The 11,188-nt window shown below is 40.5% G+C and overlaps 1 protein-coding gene and 1 long non-coding RNA gene across 4 annotated transcripts in view; both read right to left on the bottom strand.

Moving 5' to 3' along the window:
* The window catches only part of LOC101741804 (MYG1 protein C27H6.8), a 30,733-nt gene extending 27,033 nt beyond the window's left edge, over positions 1–3,700 (bottom strand). For 2 of the 3 annotated variants that reach the window (XM_038012053.2, XM_038012054.2), the window contains exon 1: positions 3,387–3,700. In XM_038012053.2, the coding sequence (XP_037867981.1) occupies positions 3,387–3,482 (96 nt within the window). In that variant the 5' untranslated portion in view covers positions 3,483–3,700. Of the gene's footprint in view, positions 1–3,197 lie in introns of all 3 variants that reach the window. The other variant, XM_062669460.1, reaches the window with a different exon arrangement.
* Positions 3,701–5,272: 1,572 nt separating this feature from the next.
* Positions 5,273–11,188, bottom strand: part of LOC134199174 (uncharacterized) — a 30,395-nt gene continuing 24,479 nt past the window's right edge. The window contains exons 4-5 of the long non-coding RNA XR_009973545.1: positions 6,088–6,486; positions 5,273–6,011 (exon numbers count right to left, since the gene is read on the bottom strand). This is a non-coding gene — a long non-coding RNA (uncharacterized LOC134199174). The remainder of the gene's footprint in view (positions 6,012–6,087; positions 6,487–11,188) is intronic.

Raw genomic sequence — 11,188 nt, 5'->3', positions numbered from 1 at the left:
AGTCAGGCTTTACAGCGACAGATGCTTACCGGCCATGGGTGTTTTGGCCGGTACCTGCATCGCATCGCCCGGAGGGAACCGACGATGGAGTGTCACCACTGTGACTGCGACGAGGACACGGTCGAGCATACGCTCGCATATTGCCCCGCATGGCTGGAGCAACGCCGTGTCCTTGTCTCGCAAATAGGACCGGACTTATCGCTGCCGACCGTCGTGGCCACGATGCTCGGCAGCGATGAGTCCTGGAAGGCGATGCTCGACTTCTGCGAGTACACCATCTCGCAGAAGGAGGCGGCGGAACGAGAGAGGGAGAGCTCATCCCTCTCCGCACCTATCCGTCGCCGCCGAGCCGGGGGCCGGAGAAGGGCCTTTGCCCGACTCCGGCCCCTGTAGATGGCGGCTTCCCCCCGGTGAAGGTCAAGGGGCGACCTGAGGGGGAGAGGCCGCGCGGCGCGCTACCAGCACTCTAGCGCGCTGCCAAGGAGTTACGAAAGAGCGACCGGTTGGCAGTGTATCGCGTCCCGACCCGGCAGGCTGGTTCTGGTCCAGCGGGGTATTCCGGGGCACCAGCGGCACTGTCTGGGCGGCCTGACGGGCTGCCGTACCGAGACGGCCGACGTTTCAGAGCCTTCGATTCGCCTCGAAGGCTCCGTCGGCTGGGCGTCCTTGGGGTGAGCCGCGCCGTCTGGTTGTAGTGTTGACCGCGGTAACCCCCCTACCTCATCCGGGTTCTGACCTCGGAGAGGATCGGACGTCGGGTGTAAGAGTGCAGGGGAGTCGTTTAGTGGGTGGGTCCTAAAATCCTTGGGCCCGCGATCTGCTCTCAACACCTGCAGATCGTTGAGTCTCACATACCCCGCGCGCCCCGTATGCGCGGGGACCTCGTAGGAGGTTCGGCCCCCAGCCCGAAAAAAAAAAAAAAAAAAAAAAAAGGCTTTACAGCGAATCAAATCAGGACTGGATGATGAATTCATTGGGATCATAATGTTGGCTGGTTTGACTGAGGAATACAATCCTTTGGTGATGGCGTTGGAACATTCTGGAAGAAAATTAACTTCAGAAGCGGTCATATCTGCTCTAATGAAGGAAGGACAGCGCAAGCAGCCGGCAGTTGAAATGGATTCTGTGTTAGTGTCTAATAACGAAAAACCTAGTAGTAGTGCGAAAAAGGCAATAATATGTCATTTTTGTAAAAAGAAAGGTCATTTTAAATGGCAATGTAAATTTTATAAAGATAGAGATAAGAAAGGTAATGCAAATGTATGCGTGGCTCAAAAGGAGACTAATGATTTTATTACCTTACTCTCTAGTATGGAAAAGTCGAGAAATTGGATTATAGATTCTGGGGCAACTTCTCATATGACATCATCAGATAATGTTTTAGTAAATGCTAAAGGTGGTTACCGGAAGTATATAACTACAGCTAATAATGAGAAAATATTATCTAAGGTAAAGGGTGATGTATTGATGCCTAATTATAAGTTAAAGTTTGAGAATGTTTTGTACATACCAGATTTGATAACCAATTTACTTTCTGTTAGTAGTATTTGTAAGCATGATTGTACAGTTGTTTTTGATAAACATTCTTGTAAAGTTTACAAATCTGCAGATGTATCCTTAGTGGGAAAAACTATTTTAGAAGCACCTTTAAAAGATGGGCTATATGTAGTAGACCGAGATGACAAGGCATTGGTTACTAAAGACATTAATTCGCCTGTTAACGATCAATATAAGTTATGGCATAGGCGTTTAGGTCATTTATCACCAGCTCTAATGAATAAATTAAGAGGGTTGGTTAATGGCTTTACCTTGAATGAATTTAGTAAGGAACCATGCGTCAGTTGTTGTAAAGGTAAACAGTGCGTAAAAAAGTTCCCAAAAAGAAGGAATAAAAGAGCTAAGGATATATTGGAGTTGATTCACACAGACTTAGCTGGACCCATGGAGGAAGAGACATGGGGTGGTGCTCGATATTTTCTTATCTTTGTTGACGATTTTAGTCGGAAAGTTATGGGATATATGTTGAAATCCAAAACAGAAGTATTTGCTAAATTTAAGGAATTCAAGGTGTTTGTGGAGAATCAAACTAATAAAAAGATCAAAAAATTGCGTAGCGATAATGGTACTGAATATATAAACGATGAATTTCAAAGCTTTCTACGAGCTAATGGTATCCATCATCAGACTTCAGTGGCACACACTCCGCAACAAAATGGAGTGGCAGAGCGTACAATTTGTACTGTAATTAAAAAGGCACGTTGTATGTTGCAAGATAGTGGTTTGTCCAAAAAATTTTGGGGAGAAGCTGTGTTAACAGCTATATATTTAAACAATAGGTCTCCAACCATGGCTATCTCAGACAAAGTTCCTGAAGAAGTGTGGTCAGGTGAACGAGTGGATATCACCAATCTCAAGGTTTTTGGTAGTAAAGCTCAAGTACTCATTAAGGGAAACAATAGAAGGAAATTTGATTCAAAGTCAAGGGAATTAATTATGATTGGCTATAGTTTGAATCAAAAAGGCTATCGTTTCGTGGATATTAAGAATCCAACTCTGCTAATAATCGCTCGGGACGCAATATTTTTTGAAAATGTTCAGAATTATGGTAAAGAGACCATTCATCTGGAGTCGGTGGATAGTATTCAGAACAATGAAATTTCAATAAATAGTAATTATCATCCGGTTATGTCTCAGGTTCCTGTCCATATAGGAGATCCTGATGCAGTGGGGGAATTGGAAATGAATACTCCTGATCCAACCACTTCTACAAATGAATCAACCACCTCTACAAACGAACGTCGTTATTCAAAGAGGATTAGACGTCCCAAAATACAAGAAGATATGATCTATAATTTTTTGATTACCGAGGGATCAGATCCTAAGTCAGTTGAGGACGCATTGGAACGTTCGGATCGAGAGTTATGGCACACAGCCATGTTAGATGGATACAATTCGCTGATGCAAAACAAAAACAGTGAACAGAATTAAACTTAATAAATGTATAAAACTTATGTGGTTAAGTGGGGGTGTTAGAACTGGCCTTCTTAGTATATGTAACCATCATAAGTTTATATTAAGAAGAATAGTTGTTGCCTAGCAACAATTTGTTAGACGTATAATTTTATGTAAAGAATAAAAAAGTCAGTATGTACATCCGAAGAACTATGTTTCATTATTTAACATAATTACCACAGTACCTTATAACTGATATTGTCAGAAAGCCATAAAAAATCCTATTTTTAAACATTATTAAGTTTATTATATGTAAATCTTAGGATTTTTAAAATATCAAAATTGGGAAGGAGTTTCATAAAAAATTAACCTTATTGCTATATTGTGCTGAGCAATACATTCACGAAAGGAAACGATTAAAATATTTTACATACCTTCATCTTTAAAATACTTGACAAACAGTAACGACGAAAATTATATGATGCAGAATTAAGTAAACTACACGTTCTTGGTAAAATTCTATTTAACATAACATAGGTTATGTTACGTTGTATTTAATCAAATTGTAGAATTCATTGTTTATAGTTTCAACACAGACTGTGGAATGTCACCTATTGTGATAAATTCAATTAAGTATGTAGTACTTTAAATGCAAAATATTTAGAACAGTAATTTTCTTTTCAAGCAAACCAAAATTTGGAGAGCAGCAACGAAAAGACCATGAAAAAACGTCTCAATTACTCTCAATTAGGGATGGGAATTTGCGATCGATTAAATGAGAAATCGATTTTTCAAGCAAAAAAGCGATTTTTTTAAATCGATAGGTAGTTCTGAATCGATCAGTGAATTGATATCTCACCCTTGAAAAACCATAAAATTATTTCCAATTAAGAATTTTGATTAAGAATTTCACGCACCGCGCGCTCTAATTTTTCAAAAGTTAAATTTATACTTATTTTGATTTCATCTATTTTAATACTTATTATTATATTATATATAATACATAATAATAAATATAATTTAAAACGGAAGAGGAGCATCCGCTGTGTTTTTAAAATGTGTGACCTCAGCAAAGCAGACGTCACGATTGTTGGTATTGTCGTGACGGCTCATATTAAAAGAAAACTTTACGAGTAACTTCGTGTATTTTCACAAGCAACGTAACAGAGGTCCGAACTGTTCGATGGTCCGAGCACGAATGCTTGACGTTCAACGTTGCATGTGTGCCGGCAACCCGCGCCGTCAAAGGGTGCCGGTGCGCTCTGTGATCAAAGCCGCCTGCCGTCGAATGTTGCAAGTGGGCCGACGGCCCGCGCCGACAAAGGCTGTGGGTGTGCTCTGTGATCCAAGCCGCCCCCGACATATACTAGTGGTAGGACCTCTTGTGAGTCTGCACGGGTAGGCACCACCACCCCGCCTATTTCTGCCGTGAAGCAGTAATGCGTTTCGGTTTGAAGGGTGGGGTAGCCGATGTAACTATACTGAGACCTTAGAACTTATATCATTTTTTTTTAATTGCTAGATGAGTAGACGAGCTCACAGCCCACCTGGTGTTAAATGGTTACTGGAGCCCATAGACATTTACGACGTAAATGCGCCACCCACCTAAAAAAAAAATATACAATATAATATAATATAGAGGATAGATGATAGAAGATTGGTTGAATGTACCCGTAATATTACGGTGTTGTCGGTTAAAGAGTTAATGGCTCGAAAATTCGCTATAAGCTGAATTATCTATTTTCTTCACTTTTTAATTTAAAAAATATATTTAGGAAAAAATGTGAGCCGTCACGGGACGCCTGGCAGATGTGAAATATCAACATTATTTTGTAAAAGTAATATGCAGAAAAGAACAGATTGTGATAGGAACTAAATATGTCATAATGATAAAATAAAATATTACGAAAAAATAATTTGTTTTCAAGTAAAACACAGGTTATGTGTACTGTAGTAAACAATACTGTATACACTACGGAGTATACACTACAGGTATCCGAGCTCAGTGTAGCGAGAGAGATGGCTTAACGCCGGATCGAGTGGGAGAGAATCGCATAGTCGATTGCGCATGGCGACGCGTCGCCACATCGTACACACTACTGCATATAAACTGTATATATATACACCGTCATACAAGGTGGCGACGCGTCGCCACGGCAGAAATCGGTTTTACGTGTGGCTACAGATGTTTCACATCAATAAATATCTTCTTTTAAACCTGACCTAATACTTTGACATGGTAATACAAATTATTTAATAATTATATAATTATTTTCTATAAATGTTATTAACGAATCCCCTGAACTAAAAAATTCCGTGATTTTACCGATAAGACATTTATTATGGTATTTTTCTTGTTTTTCATAAAATGGACTTATATTTACATTGTAAATGCAAACTTGAAACAAATCGATTTTTAAGGAATCGATATTTTGGATCTCGATTTTTTTGTGAATCGATGTATTAAAATCGATCTTTTTCGTAAAGAATCGCCATCCCTACTCTCAATTATGAATGTGTATAATCTATGAAAAGACGCATTGGACCATAAACAAATTACAATCGGAAAGGCAAAGTTATCGTACCATACAGCCTACTCTTTTAAATATTCTGTTATAAAAAAAATACAGTGATAAATATATGAATGAAATAAGATGAATTTGATTTATAAGATATGAATACTTTGACAAATGGGGATAAAATTATCTTTTATTTTTTACTTTTACTTTGTTGTTTAAGTTCTTTAACTTTAAATTTCTTTCAAATGTATTCAATATTGGATTTTTTTAATAAGTACTTTTCAAATGCTCTTCTTTGTATCCTACTGTTGTGGATATTTCTTGAATAGCAGTCCGAAGTAAATTTATAAAGTTTTTCCGTATACTCATTCGATATGGCTTGTGGGTCACCTCGGTATCCTTCTTTGGCCAACCAATATCCTAAGCCAGAAAGCTCAAGTACCTGGGAGTCACTCTGAATGCATCGATGATATTCCGCCCACATATAAAATCAGTCCATAACCGCGCCGCGTTTATTGTCAGCAGAATTTATTCTATAATCTGTAAGCGGAGTAATATGTCCCTTCGAAATAAATTGATACTTTGCAAAACTTGCATGAGGCCCGTCGTGACTTACACGAGTGTGGTGTTCGCTCACGCGGCCCGCGCACACATAGACATCCTCCCATTCGTACAATCCCGCTTTTTCAGTTTAGCAGTCGGAGCTCCGTGGTTCGTAGGAGCGACGACCTACACGTCGACCTGGGCCTCTAATCGATCTGCGAACACATGAAATCAACGTCGGAACGATACTTTGATAAAGTTATGCGTCATGACAATCACCTTATCATTGCCGCCGCTGACTGCCGCCCGAATCCTACCAGAAGTCAGTCACCATCTCGAGGCCTTATATACGACATCACGGATACCTATCGGATCCATCAAATCCAATAGTTCTTCAGATGTCTTCAGCTTTAACACAAAGAGCAGGCTGGTAACCATACTTGTCGAATTCCACACCGGTAATCCTTCAGTCCTAAAATAAAGGCCTGTGGGTGTTAGCGTCATTTTTTTTTTTTTTTTTTTTTATTGCTTAGCTGGGTGGACGAGCTCACAGCCCACCTGGTGTTAAGTGGTTACTGGAGCCCATAGACATCTACAACGTAAATGCGCCACCCACCTTGAGATATAAGTTCTAAGATCTCAGTATAGTTACAACGGCTGCCCCACCCTTCAAACCGAAACGCATTACTGCTTCACGGCAGTAATTTACACCAGCACCTGTCTTGTTTACGTGTGGGTAATTAATTATGTTCAAAAATGTATGTACTCTGCGTTTATTTTGTTGATTTTTCTTACTAGTTAGATACGCTTGGCCGAATAGTCGTGGCTGTCGATGGACAGGGTTGCTTCTCGCCGTCGCCGCTCGCTTCCAAGGCAGCCACACGTCGAGCTATGTTCCTCCATATATTTTTTTCCTACCTAAGCTGATGGTCTAGAGAGACCATATCAGCATAATCTTAACCAGTAGGTGAACTCACGGGGCTCAAACCTTGCTAACACGAACCCTAGCAAAAGCCGTGCTTCGCAGAATCTACCACCGGATCGGAAACGCGACCCACTGAGAAGATCCGGCGAGAAACTCAGTGGGCTGTGTCTGTGGGTTTATTTATTCGCCGAGCCCTTCGTCAAGCGACAGCTACGACGAGAACGATGACCGATATTCCTCAGTTGGAGGCGACTGTTAGCATTGCGAGCACATTGTACTGCGGTGGCTTTCGTAGTGCTGGTGATGAGATCAATAAATTCTTGATACTGATTCTTAAATAAATAAATTTATTTAGACGTTTACATATTACGAGTTCATCCTTAGTCTATGGTACCATAATGGTACTTGAAACTGGCTTTTTTTAGTTTTGTAAAGGGCTAATAGATGTCGCTGAAAGAAATTTAAAATTATTTGTAACATTTTAATTTAGTATTTCGAAACAAATATAATTTGAGTACTTCGATGGCTTAATCGGCTTAAAAATGAGTTTTTTATTATGTTTTGTCCAAAATCGATAGTATTACTTCTGCATTTTTTTAATTTGTGGAAGTCTGTTCGTTGTGCTTGGGTACGTTTGCCGCTAGGGGCACTGTGCCAATTCCATAAAAATTTGAGTTATCTTTTACGCTGTCGAGAATATTAAAAAACTCGTTTTTTTTTCTACCTATTCTAGTGACCTCGAGGAGTTATACTACATTCACAGAACTAATAAGTTCGCACTAAGCACACTATTTTGTGGATTTTTTTGTTTTCCAGATAGCTAACAGATGGCGTTACCTATTCAATATTAAAGTCTCAAATACTTAAATTTGAAGTAATGGCTATCGTACTGTTTTGAAGTCCTTTTGATTTTATTTTTATTGTATGTACAGGTGGACAAGCTCACAACCAGCCTGGCTGGAGATCATAGATATCGCAGCGTGACTGCCACCACCCACTTTTAGACATGAAGCATACCTGTCCTGGTGAAACTGGAAAGGGACAGGGCCACCAGTAATCCTTCAATCATAAAAAAAAAGTGAGGCCTACCATAAATACCTACTGTATGACAACCGTCTTAAACTTCACACCGAAACGTATAAAAAAACAAAACGGTCGATGGTAACAGTGCCCGCACGGTTAGGTATCATCCCGGGGATGAGATCCCGTCTTACCATTAGTACGGGTACCGGCGAAGGCGAGACTTTCGGCGGGCACGGCGGTACCGTAAGTTTCGTGTAGTCGGTGTGGTGGAGCTCGATGGGGTTTAGTCGGTAGTCGTTCTGCGGGGCAAGTGCTTCGCGCGCCTTTCTCAAGGCGTAGTCTCCTGTGAGAAATTGGGGGAGGTGAAGGACCTCGGCCCTTCGCTTCTCCTCTTCTTCCTCTCAGGAGGCGCCGGAGTCCGACATAACCCGGTCCGTTACCCTCCTCGGCCGGGTATCCGTAAATGGATTCCCCAGCGTTAAAAAAAAAGGTATCATCGACAAGAGGACATCGACGGTCATAAGAGCTCCTGCCACCAATAATTTCGGTTGCATTACCGTCAACGTAGGACAGGGGGTGCGCGAGTAGCTTCATGTAATCCATGCCTTTTATAAGTTAGTCCTTAATCAATTTGGAGTTTGGTCGGTGGTCTTCGAACCGCTGGTAGAGCCCTTTTCAATGAGGTCAGTGACCCATTGTCTCAGACAGCCAATCTTGACAAGAGGGTAGCCGTGATCAATTATGAATACGTCTGCCGATGAAGGCAATATGGTATTAAGAATAGCTGCGTAATAATCATAAACTATAGAATTCTTCTGTCCGTGTGTATGTTAGTGAACTCCTCCTAAGATGCTGGACCGATTTTGATGATTTTTTTTTGGTGTGTTCCAGTGATTTCGATAATGGTTTAAGTTTGCAATTCAGTGCACTGTTAAGACAACGAATGTCGAGTTCAATGGTGTTAAGCGGTTACTGGAGCCCATAGACATCTACGACGTAAATGCGCCACCCACCTTGAGATATAAGTTCTAAGGTCTCAGGTATAGTTACAACGGCTGCCCCGTTTAAACCGAAACGCATTACTGCTTCACGGTAGAAATAGGCAGGGCGGTAGCACTTACCCGTGCGGACTGACAAGAGGTCCTACCGCCAGTAATTGCGCAAATTATAATTTTGCGGGTTTGATTTTTATTACACGATGTTATTCCTTCACCGTGGAAGTCAATCGTGAACATTTGTTAAGTACGTATTTCAATAGAAAATTGGTACCCGCCTGCGGGATTCGAACACCGGTGCATCGCTACATACGAATGCACCGGACGTCTTATCCTTTAGGCCACGACGACTTCACATCCATACCGTTCCTCTGGAATCTTCCTTTATCATTGTGCTCTTTTTTGTTTGTTGGGAACGGGTCAAGGAGTTCACGACCGACCAGATGTTAGTCAACACCAGAGCCTATTGATATTGCAACGTGTGTGCTAACGCCCGCTTTGATACGTGAGTAATCTCAGTAGCAGGCTTTTATCACATGGCAGTATTTGGATACTAGCGGTAGGACGCTTTGAAGTCCGCACTGGTAGGTACCACCACCCTGCCTGTTTCGGGCGCGAAGCAGTAATGCGTTTCGGTTTGAAGGGTGAAGCAGCCGTTCTACTGTAAAAACTGAGATCTTAGAACTCGTATCTCAAGGTGGGTGGCGGTATTTACTTTATTGATGTGTATGGGCTCCGGTAACCACTTAACACCGGGTGGGCCGTAAGCTCGTTCACCCATCTAAGCAATAACAAAAATAATGAATATGATGATGAATTGAATATTTGATAGGGATGGTGAATTTGATTGCATTAAAAGTCGATAGTTATATGATTTAGTTAGGGACAGGTTATTCGGCCACTCAACAAACAAATTTTCCTCAAGACTAACTAACGACCCGTATACATTGAGCCGATATTTTCAAGACGTTCATTTAATTTTGTTTATCTTTATATTAATACGTGAAGCAAAAACTTTGTACCCCTTTTTACGAAAATTGCGCGGACCGAGGAGTATGAACTTTCCCACACTTATCTAATAGAGAATATAGAGAATGAGTGCAGAATGATAACAGTTTTTTAAATTATGCTTAAAAAATACATTAAATCAATTAAAAAAATATTACACACACTACCATGCATTTGACACGCACACACGTATGCATACTATTTGTTTAATGTCAAACTTTTCTTATTGCTTAAAGTCTGCGATCAAATTGAAAATAGATCAAATATTGTTTGTCTTTATTAATATTTATCTAAAGTGTAGTCTTAGCGAAGTCTATGATTATAGAAGTATAAATAGTCTTTGGAAATAGTGTACAAACTTATAATTTCAATTAATTATAGTCGAATTTCGATTAAAGGGGAACCACTAGTATATATTTAAATCATAAATCTATATCGATTTTTAATGCAATCATATTCAACATCTTCATTCGTTTCATTTTGTTCCCAACTTAATAAGTTCTTGTTACATTACTTCACTGTGACTTTCGCTGGAATATCAATGCGCATGCAATTATTAAAATGTACGTGTGTCCATTATTAAGTGTTGCCATTACAGTACATAGACACATAGACACTACTAACACCAAAAAACTTTTATTTATTTGTACATACAGTTAATTGAAGTCGTCGTGGCCTAAAGGATAAGACGTCCGGTGCATTCGTATCTAGCGATGCACCGGTGTTCGAATCCCGCAGGCGGGTACCAATTTTTCTAATGAAATACGTACTCAAAAAATGTTCACGATTGACTTCCACGGTGAAGGAATAACATAAAAACCAAACTCGCAAAATTATAATTTGCGTAATCACTGATGGTATGACCTCTTGGGAGTCCGCACGGGTAGGTACTACCACCCCGCCTTTTTCCGCCGTGAAGCAGTAATGCGTTTCGGTTCGAAGGGTGGGGTAGCCGTTATAACTATACTGAGACCTTAGAACTTGTATCTCGAGGTGGGTGGCGCATTTACGTTGTAGATGTCTATGGGCTCCAGTAACCACTTAACACCAGGTGGGCTGTGAGCTCGTCCATCCATCTAAGCAATAAAAAAAATTATAACAATATAATACAGTAATTGCGATAAGATATAAAAAATGTCTTAACTCAACAATTGAGTTATCTACCAGCTAACCGTTCTTAAAGAACGAAAGCTTTAGGTACATGAGTGGGTAGATGAGTACAA

This window comes from Bombyx mori, chromosome 7 (assembly GCF_030269925.1).
Source record: "Bombyx mori chromosome 7, ASM3026992v2".
Lineage (NCBI taxonomy): Eukaryota > Metazoa > Arthropoda > Insecta > Lepidoptera > Bombycidae > Bombyx > Bombyx mori.
Note: the sequence above shows the minus strand (reverse complement) of the source record. Positions and strands in the feature narration are given on the sequence as shown.